The 19725-nt window shown below is 34.4% G+C and overlaps 1 protein-coding gene across 1 annotated transcript; it reads left to right on the top strand.

Moving 5' to 3' along the window:
* The first annotated feature begins 15974 nt into the window (after positions 1-15974).
* Positions 15975-17590, top strand: LOC115967592 (3-oxo-Delta(4,5)-steroid 5-beta-reductase-like). The gene is made up of 2 exons (XM_031086715.1): positions 15975-16113; positions 16233-17590. Exons 1-2 carry the CDS (start codon positions 16075-16077, stop codon positions 17364-17366), a joined length of 1173 nt encoding a protein of 390 aa, XP_030942575.1. The 5' UTR covers positions 15975-16074; the 3' UTR covers positions 17367-17590.
* The last annotated feature ends 2135 nt before the right edge of the window (positions 17591-19725 follow it).

Raw genomic sequence — 19725 nt, 5'->3', positions numbered from 1 at the left:
TTAAGATTGAAGAAAGCCCTTTATGGCTTAAAACAAGCGCCTAGAGCCTGGTACGATCGTCTTACACATTATCTTCTAGATAGAGGTTTCAAAAGAGGGTATGCTGACCGAACTCTGTTTGTCAAAAATGATGAAGATTATCTCCTTGTGGCACAAGTCTATGTTGATGACATAGTGTTTGGGGCAACCATCGAAGATCGTGCTACTGAATTTTCTGAGGAGATGAAGAAGGAGTTTGAGATGAGTATGGTGGGGGAACTCACATTTTTCTTGGGTCTTCAAGTCAAACAACAAAAGGAGGGTATATTTGTATCTCAAGAGAAGTATGCCAGAAACATTGTCAAGAAGTTTGGACTAGACTCCAAAAAACATGCCTCCACTCCCATGAGCTCATCCACTAAACTGAATGTTGATTCGTCTGGAGTCGAAGTGAGTCCTACATTGTATAGGAGTATCATAGAGAGTTTGCTCTATCTTACAGCCAGTAGACCGGACATTACTTTCAGTGTTGGCGTTTGTGCCAGGTACCAAGCTAATCCGAAGGAATCTCACTTGACTGCTGCTAAGCGAATCATTCGATATGTGAATGGTACTTCAAACTATGGTTTGTGGTATTCAAAAGACTCAAATGCTTGTCTTGCTAGATACTCAGATGCTGACTGGGCTGGCAGTGTAGACGATCGGAAAAGTACTTCAGGTGGCTGTTTCTACCTTGGTAACAATCTTGTCTCGTGGATGAGCAAGAAGCAGAATTCCGTGTCTCTATCTACTGCTGAAGCAGAATACATCGCTGCTGGAAGTTGCTACACTCAGCTTCTTTGGATGAAGAAATTACTTCATGACTATGGAATTCCTCAAGAAACGATGTGTGTCTTCTGTGACAACACCAGTGCCATCAATCTTTCCAAGAATCCTGTCCAACATTCAAAATCTAAACACATAGAGATACGTTACCATTTCATTCGGGATTTGGTAGAGGAAAGAGTTGTGTGTCTTGAGTTCATACACACCGACAATCAAAAGGCGGACATCTTCACCAAACCTCTCGATGGTCCACGGTTTGAATCACTTCGTAAGACCATTGGTGTTGGTACAATTCCTTGACTCTCTTGTGTGTTGTGTGCTTCACATATTTATAATATGATAAGTTTGTTTGTGTTGGGGAACACACTTCTTTGTTAGCTCTTTGTGCAACATGTTTATTGTTTGTTTGTCCATTTGTGTATATTGTTGCTTCTTTCTATGTTTGTTCAATCATTTTCTTCTTTTATGTCAAAAATCCAAAAATCACAAAAAAAATTAGAAAATCAGAAAGCTTGATTGACATTGTTGAGTTTTTGTCTCAAAACTTGTTTTGCCTTGTACCTTTGTGCTAATGGCTTTGTGCATTTTCGAGCATTGCTTGTTTCTTTACACTCATATCTCTGTGGGAGAAATCTTGAAATCTCTGTGATTGTTGTAAATAGATCTTCAAACTTGTCATGAATGATTAGTGAATGGTTTTGTTGATCTTGAGACATGCATAGACTTGTGTCTATATATCTTCACACTCTTTATTTTTTTGCTAAAAAGAGCTCACCAAATGTAAATCTCCAAATGAAAAGAGATATTGAGCTGTAAAAGCCTGTCGCACATTCTAGTATTTGACTAGGAAAAAGGGTAAGCGACCTTATATTAAAGTGAATGTTTATTCAAAAAGCCAAAGGCTTGTTCTTTAAAGTGAAATGTCATATATCACTCTCACAATGAGAGATGATTGCCTCAAAAGATCAAAAAGATCAAATGTTATGATTGAAAGTGGAGTCAAATGTTAAGCTCCAAGTTATGTTATCAAGTTGTGTGGGAGGTCATATATACATATTTCTATAATTGAGATGGGTCACATGATCTAGTGCTAATTGTTTATGCCTTGGTTGAATTGATCATTGAACTTTCACATTAGACGAAGGACTATCTCATTGTTGATATCCACACACAACACACAAGTTTATGTTCATTAATTTGTGTGATTTGTGTGATTGTACTTGATGAAATGTGTTTTCACATGCTCAATCTTTGTTAATTCAAGCACAAAAAGATTTTTGAGTGTTTTAGGTGTTTTTGGAAAGTATTTTGTTTGAAAAATCTGAAAATTTCAAAAATCCAGTTTTGCCCTGTTTTGGCGGCTCAGTCGCGGGTATGTCAAGTCGCGTGCCTTAGTCGCATCTTCGTGGGTCATTTTTGGCGACTTGTTCGCGAGTGGAAGGTCCAGTCGCGGGGTTCACTCAGAGATTTTCGCAGCTCAGCTCGCGACTCACTCGCGGGTAGACCTTCCAGTCGCGAAAAACACTTAAAAAAATTTTTTCAAATTTTTGTCCTTGAGTGTTTTGGCGGCTTGATCTGGCGACTTTTTGGCGACTCGTTTCAGTCGCGAAAATCGCGTGTTTTGGAAATACAGGGGCAGTTTTTAAACTTTTTTGTTTTTTTCCCTCGATCTTTTTGTGACTGTTCATTGTCTTTCTCATCTGCTCTTAACCATTCACACCGTGCCTCCATTTTCGATCTCCATTTTTGCCTCTTTTCAGCTCAAAATCATCGAGTAACAGGTATGATTTTTCTGTCTTGAACTCTATTCTACTTGTTGTTATAGTTTTCCCTATGGATTATTCGCATTTGATTGTGTTTTTGAGATGGGTTTTTAGCTCTGCTATTACTCTTTGTCCATGCTTTGCTTATGGAAGCTTTTGTTTATGTTTTGAGCTATTTCTAAATTGTTGGTTTTGTACTTCATCATGTGCTTAGCTAGGGTTTGCTATTTTTTTGGTTTATCATCTTGTCTGATCTGCTATTGGTGTATTGTTTCAAAATGATTCTGTGTGGTATCCTGTTGATGTGTTGTTGAATGTGGGTGCTTTTTCAGCTGTTTGTGTGGTTTTATTTTGACCCCCTCTACTGTGTAGTTCAATTTGGGCCATTTATGTCCCTCTTTGCTATTTTCTGGTCATTTTCATCCAGCTATTAGGGTTTCTTCATTATTCCTATTTTCCACTAACCCACTGCTAATAAAGTCTGTTGGATTGTGTTCTACCATTTCCCTTGTTCATAATATAGACTAGTTATGTCACCATTCAAGAAAGCTGCTGTGAAAGGAGGTAGTTCCAAAGGGAAGGAACCCGTAATTGATGTTGATGATTACCCACCTCAAACAAAAGGGACTCGCTCTTCATCAAAGAGATTCGATCCCAACAAGTTCAGATCATATGCAGCCTATCCGTCTTATGAGAATTACTTTCTACATGCCACACCATTACTAGAAAGAGCTTTGGATCAGTCCTCACTTCATGACACTGACATTCCGAAATGGTTTGCTCACAAGGATTGGAATTACCTTTTCTTTGATCTGGATGACACGTATGAAGAGTTGGTAAAAGAATTTTATGCTAACGCAATTGTGGAAGGAGATGAACTTAAGTGCTGGGTTCGGAAAAAGAGTTTTTCTGTCTCTCCTGCATATCTGGCAGAAATCCTTCACATCAACAGACCAATTTTCTGGCATTCACCAGTTTATGATGATCTCTGTCCTGATGAGAAGCTTCTCAAAGAAAGTCTCGGTCAAGACTTGGAGTTCTCACCCAATGGAAAATCTATCAGTGTTTCCTCCCTTTCTCCAAAACTGAGAGTGCTTACAATTGTGATGTTTCAAAATTTGTACCCTTTATCAAGCACTGGGTATATGAACCTCAGACGTGCTTTGTTTCTTCATGATCTAATCTCTGATGTGGAAATAGACATATGTGCTCATATCTTCCATGTACTGCGCAAAACGGTTCTTCGAACTGAGTCTCGGATATGCGTTCCTTTCTGCAGTCTCATTTCACGGATCTTGAATCTCAAAGGAATTTATCCAACGGCAGATGAATCTCCTATCTCAAAACCAAGTCCAATCAACATGCGTACATTCAATGCAAGCATTGGACATAGTCGGAAGAGAGCCAAACCAGAAACTTCTGCATCTCACAGTGGCTCTCATTTCAGCACTCTCTCCCTAGATGAGAAACTTGATCACATTGTATCCTCTGTCCACGAGTTGAATACAAAGATGTCTGGACTCACAGTTTCTCTACACCATCAAAGCACTCGATGGGATATAAAGTTTACTTCTCTTCAAACTCAATTGGATCAAATTCAGAGAAAGCTGGAAGAGGATGAATAGCCTATTCCATGACAAAAAGGGGGAGTGATAGGCAAGATCAGAGGGGGAGGATATTACCTAAGGGGGAGTGTCTTTACATTCTTCTTCAGTTTAAGTTTTCACTTTAAGTTGATATATTGTGTTTTGTAAACTACTATTCAGGATGTTTTGTGTTTTGTACCCATGTGCTTTTGTAAGCTTTTAGGGTTAATGTTTTATGCATAGTTTGTAGGCTTTATGGTATGTACCTTGCTTATTGCAGCCTTTATGCTATGTTGAAATCAGTACTTTAATGATAAATGTCTTGCATTTTGATCTATGTACTGTCACTCTTGTGCCCTTGTAGGATTGTTCCTAGATGCATATACCTTGTGTATTATGCATTGGTTGAGTGTTGAGCATACAAGTATCTTGCCTTGTGCATGTTAACTTGTATGTCCTTGTGTTCATTCCAAGTGTGAATGAGCACTGTGATCACTACCTTGTGGTGTTCACTTGGTTGATCAAGCCATGGTTCGTTTGTTAACTCCATCTTTGCTTGATCACTTATTATCTGTTTCATATGCATTTTACGATTTTCTGCTTAACAATGATCAATGTATATTGTTGTGTTTCAGGAGTCTTATGTTCATATGATTCAAGTGCTTCACAGCTTCTAGAGTTAGGTGTGAGTGAGTTTTGTTCAACTGTTCCCAACTCACATGTTAAGTCTAGAGTCTATTTTAGGGTTTTGTCACGGAATAGCCAAAGGGGGAGATTGTAAGGTTGAATTTATTCAACCATCTAATTGGCTTTATTCTGTGCCAAATTTGCTTGTAATTCAGCATTTAGTAACCCTGTATTTAGGTGGGTTTGATGTAAGGGTAGTGAGTGAGATAGAGTGAAGATTGCTCAAGAGTGTGCAAGAAAACAGAGACTCGCGGCTGGGCCTTGCGGGTGACTCGCGGCTTTAAGCCGCCAGACGCAGCACACGTGCCAAGCATGCTGGAAGGTGAACAGTCATGCAAGCTGGAGCACTACAGGACAAAACAGGACAACTGGCCATACGGTTATCTTGTGACTGGATCTCGCGACTTAGTTAAGCCGCGAGGTCAAGTCGCGAGCCACCCCTGTTTTGTTAAACCTGACGTTTTACATTCCTCTCCCACTCTAGTATAAATACCCCTTTTACCCACGATTGTGAGAGAGTTTCCTGAGAGAATTTTGAGAGTGAAACCCTAAAGAAAAACCAGATTGATTCACCCATAATCTATACATTAGAGTCTCTTCAAATTCCTCAACTCTCTTCCTCTCCATTGTCAAATCCTTGAGAGGCATTATACCAAACCTGATTCTCACCATTATCATTACTGTGAGAAAGCTGTTTGGATTTCTGGGACGCAGTTAGGAAGGAACCAATCTTCATTGGTTGATGCTACGGTCTAGTAGCGGAATCCGGGAAGTTAGAAAAGAAAAAGGTTCGGCGCAACCTCGTTGGAGCAAGAAGCTTGGAGGGCTTAGGTGCACTAGGTAGATTAGGTTTGGAGGGTCTATTGCTGTCCATGTATCCCAACTGTATTTTCTAGTGGATTGTTTACCGCTTGGAGGGCGGCGGAGAGGTTTTACGCCGAGGGCTTCGGTTTCCTCTTCGATAACACATCGCGTGTTGTCTTTGTGTTTGCATCTTCCTTCCTCTCTATCTTTGCCTTTTTATTATCTGCTGTGGATTGTATTTTGTTTTGGCTTAGATAGTTTTTAACCAATTCCATATTATAGCTTATGTTAAGTTTCCGCACACTTGTTATTCGACATATTGCTTGAATTGGTTAAGTTGTAATTTGGGGGTCTAAACGTTCAAGAGTGTTTATACACGTTTTTGAACTTTCAATTTTTTATTATAAATGCGGATACATTATGTTGTAAGGTAAGCTCTCTTCAAATTACCTTTTTGGGCTTACCATTAGGCTCTATTTATGAGATTGGCAGGCTAAAAGGAAATCTACTGTCAAAAGTGTATGTTACTTTTACTACATAAACCGGCTTGCTTACTTGTTTGTCTTTTGTTACTATGCCTTGGTCTGTTGCTGGTGGAGTTGATATTCCAAAGAGGACTTTCTTTGTGCGGGCCTTGGGGCATGATTTCAAATATCACTTGGTTCGAATGTGTATATTACTTTTACTACATAAACCAACTTGCTTACTTGTTTGTGTCTTTTGTTACTATGCCTTGGACTGTCACTGGTGGAGTTGATATACCAAAGAGGACTTTCTTTGTGGGAGCCTTGCTTGTTCTCTTCTCAAGTTGGAGGTTTAGGAGTTAGGAAGGTTAGTATTCTGTGTCTAACAAATTTTGGGGAAATGAGAATGGATGTATGAAATAAAAAGTTGATACTTTGTAGGCGTTTGGTGAGATTAAAATTAAGGGGTTGGTGTACAATCATCGATTTTTAGTGAATTCAGCAGACCTTTGCTTAGGTATGTTAAGACTACTTCCAAATGTTGTAGATTGGTGGTTTATGTGCAAATCCAATAGGGAGTGTGGATTATCTTCTTAATCAGATTCTTTCTCATCCTCCTTATATTCATGAATCAATTTTGATAAGTGATTTGAATTTAAAATCTGAAGTAAAAAACTTTTGATTCTTTTTATTTTTGATGTGGCTGTTGCATTATTTGAATACAATGTTATGATTGATATCTGTGTTTGTGATGGGCTAATCTGTTTTCTGTTTCTCTGTTATTCTTGATATGATTGAGCAGATGGATGGGCTATAACTTCTTTCATTGGTTGACTTTAGGTCTTCTTAGATCCTGTTGGTGTAAATATGAGTTTATACTCATTTACTTACTAAATCTAAGGCTGTTTAATAATTTATGGGACTTTGTTATGACTGGGATATGCTGTTTATATTCCTTAAGAGTATGTTACAGTAATTGATTAAGAACGTCATGACCATTTTCTGAATGTTTGATTTCTAATTTACTGCAGTTTGTGAGTTTAGAATAGTTCTAGGAAGAGTTTAAGGATATCAATCAAGAGGAGCAGATTTCAAAGCTGCATAAAATTTTGGCCCTCCATCTTCTTAGAAGTATAATTCTTAAACCCTTTCAATGTGACAATTGGTTTCACTTGATTTAATTTTTTGGATTCCCAACATTACTTTGCCATGCGTATCAATATTGGTCATAACTAAAGTTATATTTTATGTTATCTTTGTCATATGAATCTCTAACTTTAACTCAACTCAATTTATCCAAGTCTTAATCCAAATTGATTGAGGACACTATATGAATCCTTATTCCAATTAGTTCTGGTTGGATTTTTAATAAATACTAAACTCTGCCTTTGTTGTTCTCAATATCTTCCTATGAATAGGTTGTGGTTAGTTTGGCAGTTTCTACCATCATTAATCCGAGTTTATCTTTATTCCATGATGATCTATTCAATTTCAGAAATTGTATTTCATTTTGAGAGTTTTGAAAAATACAACTTTTAAGAGTTGAAAATTCCATCAGTTTATGTGAATCTGAAAACTGTCCCACTTCTATTTTTCCAATGCCCCCTTCATGAATGTAATAATTTTAAAGGGCTTTACATATGTGGAACCAACTATATGTTTCATGTGTTATACATAGTGTCAGGTTAATGATTACTCTCCATGTCTTAGGAGTATATCTTTAGTGGCAGATAATTATCTAACAAGTTGAAAGCATGTGCATCCTTAGAAGTAATTGGCAACAATGACGGAATACTAGACCCAAAGGACTCATCTGACTAATGGGAACTTGTGATTGAAGCATCTTCTAATCTCTTGGAATGGCCTTTAGAAATCATTCTTTGCCCAACACTCTTAGTATGCTATTAAAGATGGTGTGTATAATAGTTTATTAGTTTCAAAATTCTTCACTTAAAATACTAAGTTCCTTTAGGTTAATGTGAAAGTATCTCCATAAACTTCAAGAATGAAGAATTTAGTGATTTGGAAAACTAATTGAATTTTGTTTTAATATTTGTGTTTTGGTATAATACAGATTTTGTAATAATTGGTTCTTTAAAGTCTATGTACATGGCTATGAGTTTTTTTACTTATTTATTTTGAAAAAAACCTATAGCCGCGTTTCTAGGCTATAGTGAAATTAAAAAAAAAAAAAAAAAAACCTAACTATAGCCACATTTGTTAAACATTGCTAATGTACAGCCTATAGTTGCGTTTTAAAAACGCAGCTAAATTAAACTAAAATAAGGTCTATAGTCACGTTTGAAAAAACACGGCTATAGATTTGTTAGTTTATTGTCAGTGTATAGGTCACGCTTAAAAACATGGCTATAGAAAATGCGGCTATAGACCAAATGGACCTATAGCCACATTTGCGTTTTTAAAACCCAACTGTAGACCAGCTTTTTTGTAGTGAGGATTTCGTTCGAGTGATGCTAGGAACACATAAAATTGCACAATTTTGTGTCACAATTTGCCACATGATGGGTTATGATTGGTAAAACTGTGTATTATAGAAACCTCAAACAAACCTTCTTAGCTTTTAAGGTTTAGAAAACTTATAAATAGATGAATAATGCCTAATTCTAGTGGAAGTAGAACTTCTTGACCTTTAATAAGATTGGACTCCTTAGGCTTTTACTAGTTAAGCCTAACAAAATAACTACACTCAAATAAAAACAAATTATGACCCATTGGACAATTTTTTTTGATGACGTGGAATCTCACCATAGGGCTTTTTTGGATTCATTCTTGATGAGTAAACTACAGATGCACAACCTCACCCACTAAAACCATGTATCCGGTAATTTAATGGAACTCTAAGTGGATTTTGAAGTTGAGATGTTTGGATTTATAATTGATCTCAAGCCTCTAACTACTAGGCTACATCCTTTGATCTTATTACAGTCTAACCTAAAAATTAGAAAATTACAAAATTGCCCATAACATTTAAAATTTAATAAAAAAACAAAAAAGATCTTACTAGAACTGCCTAACTCTCAAGAACATAATAAAACAAAATTTTAAATATACTTTAGTACCCTTGGCATCATCTGACAAGTCCCAAATTAATGCTTGGGATTAATATGTCTTTCAATGTTGTTGCCATGGTCCTCCTACTCCTCCCTCATTTTATACCATGAACATAGGGTGCCAAGGCCTAGCCTTTATGAACTATTTATGTTCTTTCTCTCTCACATCTGCTTCTTTTTCTCTTAATAATTTTATATTTAATTTAATATGGTATCAACCATATCAAGTCAAATCTCTACCTCAGCAAAAAAAGAAAAAGAAAAAAAAAAAAAAAAAGGTCATATCTCTATCACCTAAGAGCAATTACATCGGTGCTTCGAATGTCTATTTTACAAAATGAGCATATTTTTCTATTTTACACTACTTTTACAAAGTATCTACACCAGTTTATCTATTCTAAACATTTATTTTAATAAAATATTCATTCTATTGCATTATTATTATTATTATTATTATTATTATTATTATTATTATTATTATTTTAGGACTATGGTAAGAAGAAAGAGAAAAGAGAGAAGAAAAGGAAATTAATAAATAATTTATACAAAACTACAGTAATTGTGTATATTTATACGGTTATTATACCTCCATTGCATATTTGCACAATTATAGACAAGTTGATGTGGGAGCTTTTCATGTCATATTATGTAAATTTTATCACTTTTTGTATTTTAGAAGCATTGATGCAACTGCTCTAATCCCTTAAGACCCTATTATTGTCTTTTAAGTTTTAACTTTCAACAATCTTTATGAGAAATCTCTCTTACCATTGTTGTAAGACACTCTTACTGCATTGTAGCTTAGCAAAGTCAAATAACATTTTCTTGAAATCATGAAATCTCAACTCATTTCATCTCATCCCAAGGGGTTAGCTTAGTGGTTCTTAAGGCCTCATGATATCCATAAAATCCTTGGTTCAAAACTTCTTACCAGAATCTTGGAAATATACAAATATTTAGATACTCGAATTGGTTTGGACACCTCACTTGTAAAAAAAAAAAAATTGTTCTTTTCTTTCATGAAGATGTTAGAATATTACGGAGTATCATTGCTACATTTTTTTTTTCCTACCTTATGGTTTTGCATAATAGCAATTATGGTTTGTGGTATGGTTTTACTCAAAAATCTTAATGTCATCGTCAACTTTTAGTAATCCTTGCCATAATAATTCTTTCTCACCATAATATATATAGAGAGAGAATACCTTCTATCTAGAACTAGAACTAGCAGAAAAGGGCTTATTTACGCCACCAATCAGGAGCTACCACGTCAAATATTTAATGAGGAAGTAGTATAGTCTATCACACATGATTATAGCTCAATTAAAACTAAAATCATCAAACATGTATCAAATCAGAAGCCCTTACCTGGAGAAACAGCACCAACGCCTAAATTTGATTCTAATTGTTGTCTAATTTTGTGCCATGTGTCCTATTTTAGTTTTTTTTTTTTAACCTTTTAGTCTAGGTGAGTTAATGAGGTACAAAAGACGAAGTGTCTAATATAAATAAATCATCAAGAACTCAATAGACAAAAAGAAAAGAAAAAAGAGTAAACTCTTGTTTATATCCAAAATAAATTAAAAAAAATAAAAAAAAATAAAAAAGAGAGAGAGAGAGAATAATTTGAATCCATATATGTGTGTAATTGTAATTTTTTTAATTGTACCATGTATATACACAGATTATACACTAGTTATGTTTAATATATATATATATATATATATATATATTTATATTTTTATGAAGAGTTGTGTTATAATATAAACACCGTGTAGATCATGGTTATTATAATAATAATAATAATATGCGTTACTTTGGTTTTATGGTTACTTTATTTGTATGATAGTATTTTTTAGGTGAAATTATATTATTGGTCCCTCAAATTTACTCTAGGAGCACAATTAGTTCCTTAAGTTTTAAGTGAGCACTACAATCCCTTAAGTTAAAAAAATGAGCATTGTTAGTCATTCTGTTAACTACTATTAATTTTATTGACTATATGGCTAACAAAATAATGGTGTGGCTTCTTTAACGGAAATTGGTTGAATAGAAGCAGCAGTTGAGGAGGAGGGGTGGGTCACCTCTGCTTCTCCAATGCCAACGTCGTCAACTAGAGGCATCGAGTCCTCGCATGATAGCTTATCAGTATGTGTTGGCTAACACGAAATATGAAGGCAACTATGGTTTCTATCTCTCTACTACATTTTTTTTTTTTTTTTTTTGGGAGAAGAACAAAATGGACTTAGCTTGATGTAGCCAAAATGTTGGCTTTACAACCATGAACGTTATTGGACTGCTTTATTTTCATGAAGACATAATCTATCCAGTTCCAGTTTTAGTAACAGATTCTTGCTTTTCACCCACAATGTATGGCAGAGGGTCAAAGGTTGATGGTGGAGAGATGGTTGTGGTTAATTTGAGATGGAGGCGGTAAAGATAGGAGGGATGATTGAGGAATGAAGAGATTGTTCCGTTTGTTTTGCTTATATGGACTTGACTTGGATTTTAATTGATGTGTCTTATTTTGGTTGGTCTAGGTATGTAAAAAGATGCCACATCATTTTTTTGTTAGCCACATGTACAATAATACTAATGGCAGTTAATAAAATGACTAATAATGCTCATTCTTTGAATTTGAGGGACCAATAGTGTTCACTTAAAACTTAAGAGACCAATTGTACTCACAGGATCCTAAAGTGTAGTTTCGCCTATTTCTTATACGTACAGTGTTAGTCTTTTAGTGGATACATTATAAGACAGAACCAAATGGAAAACGGTAGCTATTTTGTTTATCTCTTTTTTTTTTTTTTTTTTTTTTTTTTTTTTGAGATAATATAGATATAAGGCATAGGAAATGGGGAAAGAGGGAGTGAAAATATAAGAATTACAACACTAGCACTTACAAAATCTGTTTATCTTTTTCTTTTTCATTTTTTTTTTTTAAGGGGGAAAGTTGTTTACCTATTATTATTATTATTATTATTTTTTGAGATAATATAAACAGAAGACATAGTGAATAGAGAAGGAGGGAGTGGAAAGACAAAACTTACAATACTATCACTTACAAAAAGTCCTAACCTTTGTAAGTAATAGCATCATTTTCTACCCAAAAAAAAAAAAAAAATGTAACTATTTTGGATATTATACTATAAACATATAAATCATTTATAGTCAAATAGATATTAATCTTCTACTCCTATAAAAAAAAATATTAATCTTCTATTTTTCCTCTCTCTCTTATCTTCTCTTTATTTATTGTTAAAATTTTTATATTTTAATTAATTTTTAGCTCCTTATTAAAATGAAAGATGTTACATCTATAATATTTTCACAATAAATCATATGTGGTAAGTTGTTATAGGTTCTAATTTGAATTCACAACTTAAATTACTTTTTTTGCTCATCCATAATAGCAAATAACAATCTATTACCCATAATTTTTAATGAAAATGTTGTGGATGTATCATTTCTATGTCAAAATAGAGTTCATTTCGCTTACAACTTGTTTGATGTTTACACAATTGCCACACAAATTGACAACCCAGTGCCAGTTGATGAGATTACTAGAACTTAGAACCAACTTTCCTTAATCATTTTCTTGTAAATATAATAAATCAATTAATTAATTAAAATGAGGTTGCTCTGTGGACGTACACGGAAGCGTTTTGTGTATTTTATTCAAGCAATGTGGGACACCCATGAAAAAGAATGAATAAATAAACTATAAAGGGCGTAAATATAAAATAAGGATAAGGTTGCTCCGTTGACTCCACGCAAGTGAGAAAACAATGAAGGACTCCTTTTGTTATTGGGCTAAATAAGATAAGGATTAAGGACCATTAAGTTGGCAGATCCACCAATGAAAACATAACTCAACACATGAATTTACACAAAATACGTGCCGTATGTGTGCTCTCCAATGAATGACACATTTTTGATGAGGAAAACACTTATTGCAGTAATGCTACACGTAATAAGCACAACGTTTTTCATAATCTCTAATCCCTTTTACAAAGTTGCAAAACAAAATAAATCATGACCTTAATGTTTTATATTATATTATTATTATTGATGTTTTTCATTCTCTCAGTAGTAGATGTATAAGATAAATAGGTTGTGGTGGTGTGGACCTGGCCACGGTGGTTGGCCCCTGATCAACGACATTGATGGCATTGGGGCCGATGCATATTGGTGGTGGTGAGATTTAATTAAATAGGTAAACATGTGTTACATTTTTACTAGTGGAGGAATAGTAGTAGAAAAATATTTGGATTTTTCATGAGAGTGGATTTATAAGATTGAGAATCTATTTTACTATTTAAAAACCAAGAAATTATTATATAAAAAAAATGTACGCTTACGAGCTAGCTGGTTTTTATTATTATTATTATTATTCTAAATCAATGGTTGGGATGAAAGAATCTGAACACTAAAATGTCTATCAAAAACATCAAAAAAAAAAAAAAAAAAAATTTCAATTGAGCTATAAAGTTCTTATTAGGATAAGCTAGCCGTTTCCGTCTTGCAGGCTTTACATGTCAATCATGCAAAACATGTTTATCTCTTTAGTCAATTAAACGACAGAATTTCTAATTAAGAATATATCTGACTGGCACTTCTGGCGGCCAGGGAAAGAAGAAAATGGGTTCTGGAAATGGTGACAATGTCCCATTGTTTGGCTATGCATTGCCACATGTATATTTACATTCCTACACTTGGATCAGCCACGTATTTAGTTTGGTAATGTATTGTGGAGGTGTCAAATTCGATTTGGATGGGAATATGATCATAAATCGGTAGTCAGTCCAATTTGGTGTCTGACTTAGGATTGATAATACATTAACTATATTTAAAAAAGAAGAAGAAATTTCATGGTTAGTACCAAGCTGCCTTGTACTACAATCTAACAATAATCTATTTCCAATTGATACTCTATATACATGTCAAATGTTTAATTTATTAATACCTCTATATAAAAAAAAAATATAGATGTGTAGTAGATTATTATCTCTATGGTTGCACATTGTCAATAATTAAATAGAGAAAAGAGTTGTTTTTACAATTTTTTTTTTTTTTTGTCAGAAAAATACATTTTACCTAGATCACTGATTAGGCAATAAATCTTACCATTTCCTTAAATTTAGTTTCTTCTTGATAAATTATGGTTAAGTTCAAAATGTAATTTTCTTAAAGGTAAATAGTGGGAGAGTGGAAGATGAGATTTGAAGTTTGAGCCACAAATATGAGATACTTAAAAAATATATATATATATATATATATATTAATTCTATTAGATTATCACTCGAACCTGTTCAAGGTGATTTTTATTTTTTTTTTAATTTTTAAGTGTAAATTTAATGTATCTATTTCCATAGCAATCATATCATGCACCACCATGAATTGGTTGTACACATTCTCTTACTTACACTATCATCATGTATAAACAATGATTGTTGGCACAAAATTTATAATTTTTATTTTGAACTGAATTCAGAGTTGTCTAAATTAAGAGAACTTTATAATTCAATAATGATAATGATTATGTTATCAAATAATAATAAATAAATAAATTCTTACCGAAGTTATGAAAGACTTGCATTAATGAAGTCGGAGATGCAGAAAACGGGTAAATTAGTGGCAAACTAGAATGATTTCTACACTTAAAAAAAAAAAAAAAAAAAAAAAAAAAAAAAAAAAAAAAAAAAACCTAGAATGATTTCTCTAGCTTTCACGTTTTTGAAGGATTCTCGACTGTTTGGCTTTGGCCAGAGATGCAAACTTGAATGACTTCTCTTTCACGTTTATGACGAGAAATGAAGCAGTAAATGCTTAATACAAAATTTTGTTTTTAATCTATTCAGAGAAAAAAAAAAAAAAAAAAAAACCGCTTTATTAATTTTAATTAAATTTAGTTATAAGATGTACCCATATTTGTTACTTTTATTTTTTTTTTTTTAAATAGTTATTTTGAACTGTTTCCCTCTTAGACTCTCAAAAACTTTGTTCTGTTTTGTATTGTTACTTCATTCCGCATTATGTTACTAAATTCTCATTTGTTAAACTATTAGTTACCTTATTTCCAAAAAAGAAAAAAAAGAAAAAAAGAAGATAAATTTTCATTACAAATAAAAAAGAAAAATAGAATCAAACAAATCTATCCATTATTCAAGAAAAATCTGACTAATCTTAACCTTAACTTTGTACTAGTACTATCAACCTAGTTTTGTATATAAGTTATGCCAATAAATGAAAATGACAGCAAATCTTCACTCTTCAACCACTCAAACGCAAATATTTAGGGATAGACTTTTGCTAAGTTGAACTGTACTTGTTGAACTTCCTTAAATAAAAGTATTTGTTAAATATATAAAAGAGGATACAAAAGATTACATGCCTATCCATTATAAATACATTGGAAATTTGGAACAACTATCACTGCCAAACTGAAGAACAAGCCCATGCTTAGCTGCAACAACTCTTAACTCTATGGGTCCGTTTGGATACAGCTGAAAACTGAAAACTGAAACTGAAAACTGAAAAACACTGTAGCAAAATAATTTTTAAATGTGTAAATAGTACCGTGGGACCCATTTTTAATATTTTTTTCTGAATAAAGTGATTGCGGGTCCCATGAACAGTGCGTGAACAGTGTATGAACAGTAAAATTTGTCTCCCGCACAGTACATGAACAGTACTTTTACTGTTCATTCGCTGGAAAAAAAAAAAAAAAAAATTTTCCAGAAACGCAAACGCGTTTGGGAAGCGCAAAACGCGCTTCCCAAACGCACTCTATATATTTCAACAATTCTAACGCCCATTCTCTCTTTTTGTGTGTACAGTGTACCCATAAAAACACAGATATATACATCTTTCTTTGTCTGCATTCACAATAATGAGCTGGTGGTGGGCTGGAGCAATAGGTGCTGCAAAGGCAAGTGATTAATTCCAACCCCATAATTGATGAATCTCTTCAATTTTATTTCAATTACCAATCTTTCTTCTCTCCAACTCTCTAACAATCTCATTCTCTCATTTGATCAAATCCTACAGAAAAAAAGCAACAACAGTGATGCGCCACCACGGTACAAGAGCGTGGCTCTAATCATTGGTGTGACTGGCATAGTTGGCAATAGCCTTGCCGAGATCCTGCCACTCTCTGATACTCCTGGTGGGCTGTGGAAGGTCTATGGCGTGGCTCGCCGCCCCCGCCCTGCCTGGACTTCTTCTAACTACCCTGTTGAGTACATCCAGTGTGACATATTGGATGCCCAACAATCCCATGCCAAGCTCTCAAAACTCACGGATGTCACACACGTTTTCTACGTGACATGGGCCAATATGCATGAGGAAGCTGAAAACTGTAAGGTCAATGCTGACATGTTGCGCAATGTTCTCAATGCTATCATCCCAAATGCACCGAATTTGCAACATATTTGCTTGCAAACTGGTAGAAAACACTATATTGGCCCTTTCGATTTGTTTGGGAAAATTAAGTCCCATGAACCTCCGTTTCATGAAGATCTTTTAAGATTGGAAGTACCCAATTTTTACTATTCGCTGGAAGATGTTTTGTTTGAGGAGGTGAAAAAGAAGGAGGGTTTGAAATGGTCAATTCATAGGCCTGGAACGGTATTTGGGTTTTCGCCTTTTAGTTTGATGAACATTGTTGGGAGTTTATGCGTTTATGCCGCGATTTGTAAACATGAGGGCACAGTATTGAGGTTTCCGGGGAGTCGTGCAGCGTGGGAAGGGTATTGTGATGCCTCAGATGCAGATTTGGTTGCTGAGCATCAGATATGGGCGGCAGTGGATCCTAACGCGAAGAATGAGGCCTTTAATTGTAGCAATGGGGATGTGTTCAAGTGGAAGCACTTATGGAAGGTTTTGGCAGAACAGTTTGGAGTGCAGTGTGGGGAATTTGATGAGAAGTTTAAATTGAGCTTGCAAGAGATGATGAAGAATAAGGGTCCAGTGTGGGAGGAGATCGTGAGGGAGAAGGGCTTGGTGCCTACAAAATTGGAAGATGTTGGGGCTTGGTGGTTTGTTGATGTGGTTCTTGGGAGTCAGACACTTTTGGATAGCATGAACAAGAGCAAAGAGTATGGATTTGTGGGGTTCAGGAACTCAAAGACATCGTTCCATTATTGGATTTGTAAGATGAGAACTCACGGAATCGTTCCATAGCGTGACAGTGGCTTTAGGATTTTGTTGTTTTTGTTGGTTTGCAACTTGGTTTTTTTGTTTTTTTTATCTTCTAGGGTAAATTAGTGGTTAAAAATACACAAAAGCTTTAACTTTTTTTGAAACAGATTCATTTGTTTTTTACTTTATTTACTGGTTTACTTCACAAAGTTATTGTAATTGTCAAATCTTGTTGTAAAGGTTACTGTTGTTATTGCTAATTGTCAAATCTTCTTGTAAAGATTATTGTTGTTATTGCTGATCTGATGGCACTGTGGTTTAGAGATCATAGTGAAAATCTTATCTGAGATTTAGATTTGGGACTGGTTCATTGGAGGCAACATCTCTGATTACTCAATAATTGGAGTGTCTTCCGAAAATGAAACTGTAATAAAGAGGGCATAGCATTTAGAAATTTATCAACAGAGCATTAGCAACCCAAAGACAACACGAGGCTTGAAAAAACGGAAGAGGAAAATACAGTTCTAAGCATTCATGATGACAGATAAGGTATTAAGGAATGTCATTTAAGCGCTTTTGGAATGTTTTGATATATAAGTTTTATAGGTTGGATAGTAAATAATACCCAATTAACATAAGATTTTGGTGTGCATTTTAAGAATGAATATCCAATATAATTTATAAAATAGTTTGACCTGAATATGACTCTATTTATCACAATATAGTTGCCGATGACGATGTTGGTCTAGTGGCACCTCGGGTTGTGACAGTCTCGGGTTCGAGACCAAGAGTGGGGTATATATTTAGTATTTATATACATTTCTAAACCAAACTCAAAAAATAAAATCTATTGTAAATTTACAATATAGCTGATGGGAAATGATCAGAAAATTAATATTGGATTGAAAATCTTGTGAGTTTATTGGTAGCTTGATTTAAGAGGAGAGAATGACACAGACAAGATATACACACACAAGTGGAGGGAGGGACCAATCAATTATGTTGTGCATTAATGGGGATCCTTTTTTGGGTGTGCTTTTTAGCCTGGTCTTAGAATGCTTTTCACATTCATTTGGGCAGTGTCGGCAACAATCAATTAGAAGTGAGAAGTGGATTCAAGTTGTTGCCACCAACTGAATGACATGTTCGTGACCTGGGCCAGAGAAGGGTGCCCTCCATTTTGAGCAACCGCTGAGCATTGTCTGAGTTGGGGTCCCTAAATCTCCATAGCAAATTTCACCACCAAATACAGAGGCATAATTGTCATGAGACTTATGACCTTTTAGGCTTCAGATAGAAAGGATATGACTGTTCATTTAACAATACAGAGGCATCATTATACTGACCTTTAGGCTTCAGATAGGAAGGATAAACAATCACTCATAAATCAAACCCACCGACCACTCATTATTTATAATGCAACAGAAAAAATAGTGCTTCATGTGCCAATTAACAACCATTAAAAGGGTTGTTTTGAAATAAATCTCACAATTATGCACAGACGACATTGGAATAAAATATAGCAGAAACTGCAATTGTTAAAGACTTTAATAACAGCCTACCTTATACAAAAGTTAAACCATCATACCAACCAGCCAACCAACCTAATACAAAACTTGAATTATCATAAGAACCAATACAAGTTATCATTAAAACAAATTGGAAATTGATCATATATGATTTTCAAATCCAAGGATCTGTTATTCCAAGTCTACCAAATGATTGACTAAAGATCAATTCATGAAAAAAAAAAAAAAAAAAAAAAAGTGTGCCCTTAAATGCATTCCACACGCATGATAAGGAATTCTTGTTTTCACATATACAAAACATTAAAACAATAAGTTTGGCACTTGTGTTAGAAAATGTAAAATGATTAAATGAAGGTAAAACATGTCTAAAAACTCAATATATTTAAACATGAATTAAAACAGAAGGGCCAACATTATTAAAACAAGTGTGCTTTAGATAGAAAGGATGACTATTGACTCATAATTCAAACCCGTAGAACACTCATTATTTATAATTTAACAGACAAAATAGTGCTTCATATGCCTATTAAGAACCATTGAAAGGGTTGTTTTGGAATAAATTTCACAATAATGTACATACAACATTGCAACACAATATAGCAGAACTGAAATTGGTAAGACTTACTAACAGCCCACGTAATACAAAAGGTAACCAATCATACCAACCAACCAACCAACCTAACACAAAAGTTAATCCATGATACGAACTGAAAGCTCAAATTTGTGTGAAAATACAAGAGCTTGTTTAGACCCCCAATAAAAATTACGGCTAGATTGCTTTTACTCTTACTTAATCAAAATAGTGCTTCATATGCCTATTAAGAACCATTGAAAGGGTTGTTTTGGAATAAATTTCACAATAATGTACATAC

The sequence above is a fragment of the Quercus lobata genome, chromosome 11 (assembly GCF_001633185.2).
Source record: "Quercus lobata isolate SW786 chromosome 11, ValleyOak3.0 Primary Assembly, whole genome shotgun sequence".
In the NCBI taxonomy this organism is placed as follows: Eukaryota; Viridiplantae; Streptophyta; class Magnoliopsida; order Fagales; family Fagaceae; genus Quercus; species Quercus lobata.
The sequence above is the reverse complement of the archived record's forward strand: the minus strand, read 5'-3'. Positions and strand labels throughout refer to the sequence as shown.